Source organism: Thunnus albacares, chromosome 18 (genome assembly GCF_914725855.1).
Source record: "Thunnus albacares chromosome 18, fThuAlb1.1, whole genome shotgun sequence".
NCBI classification, from domain to species: Eukaryota; Metazoa; Chordata; class Actinopteri; order Scombriformes; family Scombridae; genus Thunnus; species Thunnus albacares.
Window position 1 is genome coordinate 16,446,434 of NC_058123.1, and position 14,011 is coordinate 16,460,444.

The 14,011-nt window shown below is 40.4% G+C and overlaps 1 protein-coding gene across 1 annotated transcript; it reads right to left on the reverse strand.

The window, feature by feature from the left end:
• Positions 1-1,438: 1,438 nt before the first annotated feature.
• trim69 (tripartite motif containing 69) lies at positions 1,439-5,586 on the reverse strand. The gene is made up of 6 exons (XM_044334477.1): positions 4,379-5,586; positions 3,762-3,857; positions 3,117-3,350; positions 2,425-2,447; positions 2,216-2,331; positions 1,439-2,074 (listed from the first exon to the last, which is right to left on the reverse strand). Exons 1-6 carry the CDS (start codon positions 5,012-5,014, stop codon positions 1,530-1,532), a joined length of 1,650 nt encoding a protein of 549 aa, XP_044190412.1. The 5' UTR covers positions 5,015-5,586; the 3' UTR covers positions 1,439-1,529.
• Positions 5,587-14,011: the final 8,425 nt, after the last annotated feature.

A 14,011-nucleotide genomic window follows, 5' to 3' on the forward strand; every position in this document is an offset into this window, starting at 1 on the left:
AGTTTTTAGACAACAACTGAGGTCTACAGCACAGACAAATAAGACATATCAGACTTTGAAGACACACACGATACTTGTGAATAGAATCAGTTCATTGTCGGTTTGGCTCTGCACGTGAGATTTGCTGATAATAAGAAAAATATCGAAAATCGCCAGCCATATACTTTATCTTACTAGAGTGATGTAAAGTGTACTCCAGGGTGTGTCAGTGCACCGTGACATCATTGTGGGGTGTAGCTACAGGTACAACAGAGCACAGTTCTTACTACACTCATCAGTAACGCTGGTCAGAAGAAAAACTTTTCAACCTGGTATTAAATGGGCCCTGTGGAGATTTCTTGGAAACAAACAAAGTTATGTTTACATTCAGCGTTACTCACCAAAATGCATTGAAACCAGACAAACGTGTTGAATGCATTTCCTTCCTCATAAAACATTTGTATTTTGAATATTTTTAAATCATGCATTACATTACATTACATCCATGTCTGCTAACTTACAGTCCTCTTCATTGCCTTTGTTGGTGCATTACTATGTGTCTTTGTGCGTTACCACCACCAACTGTCAATTAGTGAAATAGCATGGAACCAATGTGTGCACTTGTACAATACAAAACACTGCTCCATATTACTACTGGAGGTAAAAAAAAAACTCCACAGGGTACCTTAAGTCATCGTTTAAGTTACTCTTAAACGATGACAAATAGCACTTCAGCCTCTACTGTTTGTAATCAAATAACGGGGATGTTCTATTTATTTTTATGCTTGAAGGATCACACAGAAAACGATTTTCACAAGGTACTTTTATTAAAATGTTACCCATTTAATTCTGTGTGATATTGGGTGCCTCTTCACATGCATCAGCCTTTGGATCACCAGGGTAAATAAATGGTACATTCAGTGCATCTAGCACCGCAAGTTCAAAATAGATATACAAAGTTTAAAAAATTTGTGCACATAAAAAAGACTCTTAAACCCAAGTAGCTTTTTCATGTCTTATTATCTTTTCTGCTACCAACTCCAATCAGAAGTTTTATATTTCCCAATGTCCCTAAATGCACCAAACACATCATTCATATGATATGACACCATTATTTACAATATTTACATTTTTTTCAACGTCAACCAATCACAGTATTGAGTGATTAAGTTGTTATATTGAATGTATTGTATGCACAAGAAAGATAACATAATTAACTAAAATAGCACATGACGTTCATCTCACAACCACCAGTTAACCAGACATTTCACATTCTTCACTGAAGCACAGCTTCTCTGACATGAAATGTGCAGCTGTAGATCCAGTCTACAAACTGAGCAGTGTGTTACAAAAAATGCTCCTAAGCTACATGTATTTATATTTGACAGATAATTCTATTATCAACGGTACACTGAAGTTGAAAGTATAAATGTTTTGGGGTTTTTTTTTTAAATGCATATTTACTTCATGCTAGTTTGGTAACTTTGGTAACTTTTTACCAAAAATGTGACACTTTATCTCCCTTTTCAGTTGTATGTCTTCACAGTTAGCTAAATCTTTGGTAAGAAAACTTTGAGAGGCTCATTTTCATGCACTTTATCCAGGAAGCCCAAGTTGAAGTAAGGGTACAGTGTCTCAGTGAAGTTCTCCCTAAAAGTGTACAGGTGTGTCATGCTCTCAGCATTGTAAAAGGACACCAGGCCCCTCTTGTAGTCCAGGTACACTCCGATCCTGGCCAGTGGCTCCTCCAGAGACAGCACAGTTGGAGGAGATGTACCAGCCATGTACTGTATCCCATAAGAGAGGGAGAGAGTCCAGAAGCCGTTGGCTGGGAGGGCTTTGATGACTCCCTTTCTGGGCACCGACTCGCGGGCCACCCCCACAGTCCAGACTGTGCTGCTGTAGACTTCAATCTCCCAGTAGTGGCGTCCGTGGGTGAAGCCCTGGCTCCCAAGCAGCGACAGGGCAGCGTTGAACCTGTAGGGGTTGTCCTGAACGGTGTGGTTAAAGGTCTGGTAGCGGACACAGGTGAGGGAGGAAGTCAAGCTCAGCCAAGGGTTGGCTGTGCTGGAGTTAAATGTGATGGCTGCTGGAACTAAAAGAGGAAAAACATCAAATGACAGAAGATTTAAACAATTATTTGTATAATGTAGATGACAATGTTGGTTTCTGTGTAATTCAGTGCTTGTAGTTCACATTTGTGTAGGAAGATGGGGCCAAAGTGTCATTAAAGTACCTGGGTAAATACTTCCTTTCATGGATTTCCACACTCTGTACTGCAGGGGCCCTGCAAACCGACCTTCGCACAGACTGGGTGGTGTAAAAGCAGGCTTCTCAAACTTCAGCGATGGCCTGCCAACATAAACAAAGTCAAAACAATAAAGAGAGAGAAAATTCATCCATGATAAAAAAACAGAAAATTAGTTCAACTTTTCCCACACTCACCTCTGGAGCAAAACTTTGATGCTCTGAAATCAGATGCAGGAATAAACACAGGAAAGAGAAACAGAGACTGGTGATTAGTTTTGTTGTATCTGAAAGAAGAGAAAGCTTTTTTCCACATTACATCAATGTCTGAGCTCACGCTATCCCACCCTGTGGGATCTCCCTGTGGCCTGGGGAAAGTCCCAAAGTCGTGGTAAGAGTATGGCCCTGTGCCTGAACTAAACTCCTTATCCTCCAGATCGAGTGAGATCACTGGCCTACATCCTGTCTGTGCTCACTGCTCACTGTCTTTTGTCATTAGAAAGTAGTGACAGATTTTTAGAAATTCTTCAAACTTTACTCTTGAAACACATGCAAACTGACATGATCAGCATGTTAACAGCCTTTAAAATGATGTACAAACTTAAGCCAAAACGGTCACACCCTGCTCAGTTAACCCTTGAATGTTGATGTTACTGCCTATTTAAAATTTTGGCACAGATGTGTATATGTATAAAACTGACTTTCACCCCAAATTATTAGCTCTTCTGGTTTCAACGTGGTATAAATAGTTTTGGAAAGAAATCAATTTGAAATCGAGAGTTCAGCATTTCTCGACTTAATGATCTCCAGCGCTGGCTCATCATCATGCTGTTTATAACTTCCAGATGGACTGCATTCATCCATCGTGTATGAAGTTCATACAAGCTTACCCGGAGCAGGGTGAACGAGTCCTGCTCTTTCAGCTTGTCCTCTATCTCGTGGACGGCTCTCTGCAGACGGGAGATCTCCACACACAGCAGGGCCTTGTGCTCGTCCAGGCGGATCAGTTCCCTCCGCTCCTCAGTCTTCAGCTTCACCTGCAGTAGCTTCTCCTCCTGGTAAAGAAACTGGTGCAGGTCGCTGAACTGGGCCTCAATGCGCTGCTTCAGGTCAGCGGTGTGCTCCTAAGTGGGTGGAAGATGATGGACGCTGTCACTGGGAGCAGTCACTTACCTTTACATTACAGTGTTTGCATATAGGTAATCAAAACATCGAACTCATGCCACATCACTCTAATTAGACACTTTTAATATAACTTTGCAAGTAATGCAAAGTGCTTTTATAATAATTTTACTTTAATATTCAAACTAAACAAACAAAAGGTGATAAGGTACAAAGCTATGTTGCACTGTTTTCAAATCAGATATTTTGTAGAAATAAATGAATAAAGCAAGAATAAAATCTGATTTTAAGACATTAAATGGGTCAAACTGAACATTTATGATGTTTCAGGAAATGCATTAGTGACTGTAATATGTGCATTAAGATATACAGTATATACCCCAAAATCTTGTTTTGGAAGTGTTTCCTCTCACCTTAAGCTTCTTGACTTCATCCTCAGCTTCCCTGTCATACTGCAGTGCTGTGTTGAGCTCAGCTTTGAGGGAATCCATGGAGCTGTTCAGAGACGCCTGGTCAGACAAAGAAACAACATCACTGCATGCTGACTTGCTTCTCGCTTTAAACTCACCGTCACTTCAACTTCTATTAGTTGTTGTAGGGGCAAAATGAACATAGACACAGACAAAATCCCCGCATAAAAAATACAGTAGTTATTAGCACTGGTGTTTCCTTTCAGCCAAATGCCCATATATAGAAAACAAAAGCACAACAACAACTAGTGACAAACAATAGCAAACCGAAGCAAGCACTTTAAACACTAGCAAGTTCATAATGTATTTTTTGAAACACTATCAAAACAAATGTTTAGAGAGGAAAATCTATTTTTCTCTGAACTTTCACCTACTGTCTAGTGTCTGGAAAGGATGTAGCAAATGCAAGTTGTCATCACACCTTCCCAGTGTAAAAGAGATGAGACACTTACTAATTATCATGATGCACACATTAGTGTATCACTAACTGTCTCAGAAATTACCTTTAACAGATACATTTTTAAAAAGAAAACGAAAAATGTATCTTAAAGTTAACTCACCCTGTACTTCTGCTCGGCTTCCTGGACACACACCATGGTGTGATTTCTGTGCTCCTGAGAGAGACCACACACCAAACACACCAGTTCCTGATCTTCCTCACAGTAAAGCTTCAGCTCTTCTCTGTGTCTGCTGCAGCGTGGGACCGGAGCGGGAGCCTTCTCTGCCACCCCAACATCTGGGAGACAGGCTCCACTCCCGCTCTCCTCCAGCCCCTGACAGTAGCTCTCCACGATGTTTGCAACAATGCGGTTGGGCCTATAACTCTGCCCAGGGTACACCTTCCTGCACTGAGGGCAGGAGCCTGAGCCTCCCTGCGCGTGGCCACGGGGACCGGACCAGTAACCCTCAATGCACCCCTGGCAGAAGGTGTGATCACAGGGCAAAGATACCGGCTGCTTGAAAAGATCCAAGCAGATGGAGCAGGTCAGATCTCTGCTGATTCTGTGTGCTGAGCTTTTGGTTACTTGTCCAGCTATAGGAGGCTGTCGCAGCTTCTCCATCGCTGTTTGCACAGCAAAGTCTCCTTCCTTTGGTTTCCAATTCTTCTTGTCTGGCTTTATCCCTTGGTTTAGTTTTTCCAAGTTCTGCAAATAGACTGACTGGATTTTCTTGACTTCTTTCTGATTCTTGCTCATTCCTTTGCCTTGATAGTTTTCCTTTGTTCTGACTGTACAGCTGGACCTCTACGTCCTTCCTCTCCTGCAGAGTGTGGCAGCTCTCTTTGGCCTCCAGTCTTCCTGTTGACTGTGGGGAAATGAGGGGGTGGTGCGGAGGCAGCCTCAGCCTTTCACATCCTCAGCAGATAGTGAGGGAATCTCAGTGGGCCCCCCTCTTCCCTCCAGACTGACGTCACATCTTAGCCAGGAAACCGAGGCAGAGCGTGGATATTCTTTCCTTGGCGTGTTTGTTTAGTGAAGTCTGGGGCAGTAACTGCAAGAAAGTCCTGCTCCACTGAACTCTTAATCTGCTGTAGAGTAATGACAGAAAAATGTAAATCCACTCTATGTGACTTTGTGAGTGTGTGCGAGCATGAGTGTGTTTGAGACACAGAGTGAGAGCAAACAAGAATTCTGTGAGCAGTAACAGATTTCCTGCTTCTTTTTATGGCTATGCTCTCTGCCAACTAAGCAATCATTGTCATTGAAGGGTAAACAAGATCATTAAAAGATTTACACAATGAAAGAAAACGTCCAACAGGAACAAAGCTCCACCATGGAGAAATACAGATCGCAGGCATCCTGTGAATTGACTTTTCCCTGTTTAGTTATTATAACAGATATTTACAGCTTGTTCCCTGAGGGCTGGAACATCTGTGCAGTAAACTACACAGTAAAAACTAGCAGTGAAATCCACAGTATATTACTGTGTGTCTACACAGTTAATTACTCTGGATATTTTTAAAGTATAGTACTGTGTATTAGGCCTAAAAACAGTAATCGAGATGATACTGTAGAAATCACAGTAATCAACACATTACTATAAAAAATCACAGTAAACATTATGCTACTGTAGCAAATGCAGTACTATTCATTCTACTGCAGTAGCCATTATGTTACTGTAGAAAATCACAGTTACCATTATATTACTGTACTTAAGGTACTAATGTGAAGATTATTTGTAATACTTTCAAATAAAACCCTCAAGTTCATGGTGCAGATTAAATAATTTAAACATTAGTTTGATTTTTTTTTCATATGAATTTGAATACTTCAAGATGGCCTTGTTTCTTCAAGCTTCTGCAGGCTGTTACTTTCAGGTTTTAAATTTGTCTCATGTTTATCAGGTCATGACAGGCTATCTGTGAAGTCATGAGCTGATTGGTTGAGCCAAAGAAATGCATCACGTTAGCTCACATTTTAATAGCTAAACTGAGTCAGTCTAGGCACCAAAGTATTTCATTGAAGCCAGTTTGGGACTGGACAGCTTTACTCTACCTTTAAGGATTTTCTTTTTAAGAGTGCTGATGTTCTTGTCTGTTTTTGTTCAGTGTAAAGTTGTCAGACGGTATCACAGATGGATAATGTGGTATTTCTCAACATCAGCTTGCTAACTTCACCAGTTAACATTTGACCACAGACTACTCTGAAAATAAGGATGCAACAAACTCGGAATATTCATAAATCTGCACTGGAAGATAGGGAAGACCACAACTCCCCAAGAGCTTGAAACACATCTGTTCATCAGATATTTCTTTGTAGTGTGGGCAGTGTACTTCTTGCAGCATGATGAGGTGTAACTAATCTGTTGATAGTCATATTGACATCATACCAGCAACATTACATAACTGACACATTTCACTATAAGTTTCAATGTCTACATCTGTCTATGACAAGTTGAATATCTTCAGGAATGGCCAATTAACATTTTCTGTTGGTATAGTTTAACATCTCGACAGGCCTGCATGCTGTTTTGGGCTGCAAAACCAGTTCTCATTCTGTGATAGTTTTATCCAGTGGAGTCTGATCATTCTTAATAGTTCTTTCAAGATCTTTCAGTTTTTCTGAAATGTGCTCTTGAGCTCGATTCTTTGGAGGTTTTCTATAGAGATCTTTTCAATTATTTTTTAAATAATTAAATAATTTTAAAAAATATATTTGTTTATGTATCTCCATTTTGAATGGACTATTCATTGTAATGTTTCTTGGTAAATAAGTTCCAATTTTCCCAGAATTTATTTGACTCAAGACTCCTCAGTTAATTGTAATTGGTTTTATAGATGTTCTTTTTTTGCTCTCAGTGTGTTTTTATATTGTTTTAGAGTCTCAGTAACTAAGGTGGAGCTCCTGGCTGTCTGGATTCTTGTATTTTTGGTTTGAGACTTTTCTTAATGTCTTCCTGATGGTTTTGCAGTCTGAATCAAACCACCTTTCCCTGTTCATTTTCTTTGGTTGTTTTGTTTTGCATTTTAAGTTTGATAATGAGGCCAAATGATCAAATATGTGGTTAAAGGCATCTAGTGGCATCTAGCAGAACTGACTTGGCAGAGATGTAATATAATATTCATAATTTTAATTTTAATAAGTGTATAACCACTTGAAAATAAGAATCGTGTTTTCCTTACCTTAGAATGAGCCATTTATATCTACATAGGGAGCGGGTCCTCTTCCATGGAGCCTGCCATGTTGCACCGCCATGTTTCTACAGTAGCCTAGAAAGGACAACCCAAACACAGACTCTAGAGAGGGCCTTTCGTGTTTTTTGTAGGTTCTCCTACACACTTGGAAGGGGAGGGTGAGGAGAGGGGTATTCAGCTGGTTGCACTGCAACCTCAACACTAGATGCCACTAAATCCTACACAGTACACCTTTAATGTTTACCAGACACAGCGTTACACCTGCTGTATTCTGAGGGTATATCTGGACCAGAAAGGAGTCTAGAAGGGACTGGATTTCTTCACTGACCATTGCCTCCCGGTACTGCTCCAGGCTGTTTTGTGCCCATCTGTATCACTACTTTTGTACAGTTTACAGGGCTGAGAACATACAGTATGTTACCTGTGTCTACTCTTTTCAGATACAAAGTGATCCAAGAGTGATGTGATAGAGGTGTTTGTTCTTTCACTGTTAAGGCTCTCAAAGATCTTTTGTCTAAATCTGTTACAGCATAATCAACAGTGCTGTTGCCAGGGTTTGAACATTACGTGTAATGTTGAAAGCCTTGCAGCCTTCCATTGACAATGTACAGACCCAGCGGAGACCGAGGATGAGCTTACACCCGGGATTTCTCCCACTCTTGTTATGACAAACGGAGTTGGCTAGCTGGATGTGGTGTACGTAATGCCTTTTATTACTTTCCCTGTTTGCTATTTCAAAGTGTCGGCACCGAAGTGTTGTGGACAGCGACGAGAGTACAAAACCTAAAACATCTTTCTGAAAAATGCAAACGGCACAAAAGTACCTGCAGCCATCTAGACAATAGTATGAGGCAAACAATTTTTGGCAGGCTTAGCATTGCTGAACATCCAGATGAAGGCTAGAGGATTGGCATTAGAAGGCACAATGAAGAGGTGACCAAAAAATCAACACATCCTGTCCAGAAAATTATACTGTGTGACATTTTGTTGAGCCTTTGAGTTGGCTTTGCATGGCCATGTTGAGAGTGAGAGCTCCAATAAGCCCAGGATATTCTGTGGGTTGGTGGATTTTTCGAAAGAACACCTTGAGAACGCCATTGTATTAAAAGGACCGGTGTGTTGGATTTAGTGGCATCTAGCAGTGATGCTAGATGCCCTCAGCAATCCCTCCCTTCCAAGAATGTAAGAGAACCTACAGTGGCCGTGAGACTTGTGAAAAACCTGAAAGGCCCTCTCTAGAGCCAGTGTTTATTTTGTCCATTCTGGACTACTGTAGAAACATGGCGGTGAACATGGCAGAGGAAGAGGACCTGCTCCCTATGTAGATATAAAGGGCTCATTCTAAGGTAACAAAAACACAATGATTCTTATTTTTAGGTGGTTATACACTAATAAAAACATACTTATGAGTATTCTATTCAATTTTTGCCAATTGATCCCCCTGAATTTTACACACTGGTCCTTTAAAGGAATTTCAAAAACTGTGCAGAAGGAGCTACTGGACTGTATGTAGTCTGTTGTGAGGGAACACATCATCAAAGAAGCCCAGAACAGTGATTTTTTTTATCAGTCCAGGCAGATAAGACAATGGATATTGCCACACAGTCCCAACTTGTGCTTGTGTAGTGCCACGCAAAGATTTTCTGAGTTCATCCCTCTGCAGTCAGCTACAGCTGAGTCCATTGCCACAGCACCAAAAGAAAGTCTTGCTGCCATCCTTCTTGAGGATCAGAAAAGTAAGCTCATCTGCCAGGCATAAGCTGAAGAAGAATACAATTTATGTGATCAAAAATATTATGCACTGTTGTGGCAGCAATAGGGAGTCAGGTTGCATGTGACAGAGAAGCTGAAATAATGTTGCTTCTCTTGATGCATGTGCAAATCTTCACCTGACCTTCGCTTCTCCTGATATCTTGTGTTAGGGATACTCATAATACCCCCTCCCCTTGTCTATGACCACTGTGAAAAAGTCTTCCTGTTTCTTCATCTTATTCAGTATGTTTAAAAGTTTAGCAAATAAGTAGTTTGTATGATGTTCATTATAATAATGCGCCATCTTTCCTTGGGGCCTGAAGGCCAGTCAGGATAGTGTGTACCCGGTACACACCTCCAACATCACATGCGTACACAGAAGTGGCTGAACCAACATTGCAGCAGTTTCAACTTACTCGCGTACGCCCAGCTCAGGCCGGGCGCAGCGAGGAATGGTGACTCACAGTCAGCCAATGATACAAGAATCCATGAGGAAGTACTCATATTGGCAGACTGTGGGCTGGTTCACCTAGAACACAGCCCAGCTGCCGTAGTGCTTTGGTCGCCATTTTGTGTCTGGGCCAGAAGGGCCTGCACACAGCTCTCATCTCTGATGTCACATGTAAACACAGAGGTGGTTGAGTCGAAATGTTAGCACCTAGCTGTGCTAACAGAGCTAACAGTGCTAACTGAGCTAACATTGCTCATGGGGTAGCAGCTCCACCTTGAGCTGCTTACTCACTGGGGCAAACTGGGCATTACACAACACCGTCCTGACCCATGATGGAGCGGCGCCACTCGCCAGTGCATGCCCAGTGGGACATGAATAGCCTATTAGCTGCTGTGGTGGAGTGTGGAGACCCTGTATGAGAAGTGGAGGCTGAGGAAGAGTGGGTCTGCGTAGTAGCTACCTCCCAATTGGACGGTGAGTGCATAGAAGTTTTCCTCTGGTGCCGAGGCAGAGTTTCGTAAGGGTAAACCAATAGCAAAGATGGTTAGAGGGTCGAGCACGTATGACATAGAAATGCAGTGAGTCGTGACACAGATAAGCAGAGCCATATGAGCTGTTTGAATAGTCACACTGGATCACAGTGAACTAAACACAGACACCCTGTTATTATGCACTGGCACATAATCACAGGTCAGGGGAGTAAAACTAGGATTATGTGGATTTAAAAATGCATGTGTGTGTGTGAGGAAGAGAGAAAGAGCATGAAAGAGGGCACAATTCACATCCTGTGTGTATGTGTGGAGGGAATACTCAGACATTTTTTTACTGGGAAGAAACTTACTACTACCCTCTCAGCCATTTGAACGAGAGGCTGCTAGGGGAGCCGCATCAGACTGTGATGAGTAAAGTGAAAATATTTTCTGTTTGATGTGCAGAAATGATTCATTGTTGCATGATGTGCTGCTGGATCACTATTAATGAGATTTTCTGGTTTGTTTTTGTGTTTTTGTACGTGTGTGATGTTCTTTTGTTGTTATTGTTGGTGTTGTTTTGTTTTTGTTTTTGTTTTTGGGGTTTTTTTTGTGTCTGATTTATCTCAAGTCTTCTGCTCTTTTACTGACTTCTACCTGAGACCTTTAAAAGGTCATTAGCGTTCTCTGCCTCTACAGTATATTATGGACAACAGTGACATCTGGTGTCCAAATTGAAAACTAAACAAGCAGGATTTTTCCTATACAGTAAATACAGTTGGGGTAATTAAACAATAAATGTAAGTAAAAACTGAAAGTATCGGGTATTTACTTTGGAATGACTTGCCTGAGAAAATCAGAGCTGCAAACTGTATTTCCTCTTTAAAATCACTTTTTCATTCCTGCTTTTTAAAATTTGCTTTTCAATGAATTATTCGATATTTTATGGTGTTTAATTTTGTTTTAATCTTTAGTGTTTAGTGTTTTTATATGTGTCCTCTTTTTATTGCAAACTGTAGATGTGTTTTGAAAAGTGCTATAAAAATCTAGATTATTATTATAAGGAGTGTGCTGGATACAAATTAATTTTCAAATCATAGTGAAGTAGAAGAAGAAAGTTAACTGATTGTGTGAAGTAAAAAAAAAAGATGAGTAACTATCTCACTGTTCGTGGGGTTGAGCAGCTGCAGGAGCTGTCTGTGGTACTGAACATTTACAGGTATGAAACCCTGCAGAGCAGCATGTCTCATGTCTTCCAAAATCACAAAACTTAACAGACTGACATTTATAGTGACAACTGACATGGCAATTTTGCTATTCCACTCTGACAAAGAGGAACAATACAAAGATCTCTTACAATGTTGTCACACTTTTAATATGTGTGCACACGGGCTCAGTTTCTGTGTTAGACAAAGAGCGAAGAGGCAGAGCGAAACACACAATATATAACCACCTGGCATGAAAGCTACAAAGCATGTCGCCATTCTCAGAGGTAATTAAATTACAAGAGCGAGCCCATTGTCTGTAACTTATGTTTCTCTTTTCCTGGGGAGCCTCTTGCAGCTGCTAAGAGATCTTAGATACATTTTACATCCACCAGGAACAGTGGACTGGACACCTTGTCACACTTTCTTATCTGCACTTTTAGCCTTGACTTTTCTGAATCAGTTATTCTTTGTTTTCACTCTCAATGACTAAGAAGCTCTCTCAGTTAAAGAATACATGCTTAAGATGAAGAATAATCAAACTGTGAAAATTAATCATGATTACATAGTGAAAATTAACTGTATAAGTAGACATGTGCAATAAAAGATATTCAAACTTGATTATATGTGTTTTATGTGTAATTTCCCTCACACAACTAATTCATGCAAAATACAGAACTACGCTCACTTTTTCCTTTTTAAGCATATTTACAAATGCCACAAACTAATGCACACAGTAAAACTAGCATTGTTCATATGCAGTGTTCTGTTGCTTCTTCTTTGTGTTACACACAGACGAATATGCATTTATTACATGTGAAACCGTGAAATATTACACACAATGAACACATGTCAAACACTGTGCACTACAATGCCATCCAATCCAATAACCCCGCAATAATTCAGGTCAGATATGGTGTAAGTGTTGCATTAGTTATGATGTGCAATGCTTGGAAAATGTAGAGAGGCAATGTAATATGAAATTTTAATCTGCTGTGTTTCATATTCGGTGAGGTTTAGTGGGAAATAAGTTAGTGATGGCACAGAGTGTAATTAACCTGTAACCTTTAGTGGTTTCTAATAAAAACCACTATGGCAGCATCTTAGGAGTTGCTCAGGGCTCCATGTAATTAACACAGGGGACAGATTAGGATTGCTGAGTTAATTAAAATGCTGAAATGCTTAGGCATTATGAGTCCTTCAAGCCTCATGGGTCAGGAAATTGTAAGTGGGGTGCAGCAGAGGGTAAATGAAGTGGTTGTATTTTTACTACATCTTCAACAGCATCATATCCAGTTTGAAACAGAAAGTTTTTAGCTGGATCACTGAACCTGAAGCTGCCTGGATCCTCCAAATGGAACAAGTCAAAAAGTAAATTACCAAAACCCGTAAACCAATACTGCAAAAACACAACAGCAGTTTCTGCTTTTCACTCAAATTAGAGTCGAAGTGCCGGAGATAATTTGATGGCAGCAGCGCAGTGAGGCAGAGTAAGCAGAGAGATGAAGGGAAGGAGAGGAGCACAATGAGGAAGACGATCCAAAAAACACTTCCGATGCCTGAAAAGACTGAATATTGCCCCCAGCAACAAGATCAAATTACCAGAGACACTACAGAAGAGGCACACCTTCACTTTTTAATCAAATCTTTCATGTATTGTTTTAGAAATGGCTGCTATTTTTTGTGAAGCAATCTAGTGTTATACTGAAAATTATACAGACGCTAATCCACGGAGGACAAAAGGTGTTTTTCATGTATTGCTTCTTTGAAAGATCTCTTGCCAGAGTAATTTTTTAGTAGACATAATATGGTCTTCTATGGATAGTTTTATTTATCAGGATAGCTGCAGAGATTTTAATTTAGGTTCTTCTATATTTCTGCTCTGTGTTTGGACATTTGGGGAAACAGTTATAACCTCAGAGTGTGAACAATAGAAAACCTTTAATGTCATCTTTGCTCTGAGGCTCTGTCAGCTCACCTACCCCAAATAATAACTTACAGAGTTGATGTAAACTATGATCATGGTTATATTTTCCATAAGTCATGAAGAGGTTTTAATTCAATGATACGTTCATGTCTCTTAACATACAAAAGGATGAGCAGCAGTGGATATTTGCAGCACAGCTGGTGAAAAAGTGTGAATATGTGCACAAATGTGTGCAGCCATGCGTGTGAGTGTTTTTTTCTTTTATGGAGAAAAAAAATGCAACATTTATGAGCAAAGACAGAAAATAAAAGAAACTCCCTTTCAAAGCCACACACACACACACACACACACACACACACACACACACACACACACACACACACATAGCGCATCTGCACTGAACACACATCCTCAATTAAACCCTGAGCTGATGTGGAAGGTAGCGGGGAAACTGGAGGCTCTCTGGAACTTGTGAGGCTAAAAATAACTTCAGTGTCTGCAGGAGTGAGACAGACCTGTAGGAAGATAAGATGCACAAGGACAGACAGTACGGAAATATTGAGTTTGGCTCATTTTGTTATGATGGCGGTCACAGTGGTAATAGCTATCAGACAGTTCTAAATGAATGTGTTCTCTGACCTCAAATAATCACCTTAAGCAAATTAAATATGATAAATCAAACAATATTGTTCAGAAATGTTGTAATAGTCCTGCTTCCAAACATGGCAAAATTTTAGAATAATCTAGAGCCTTC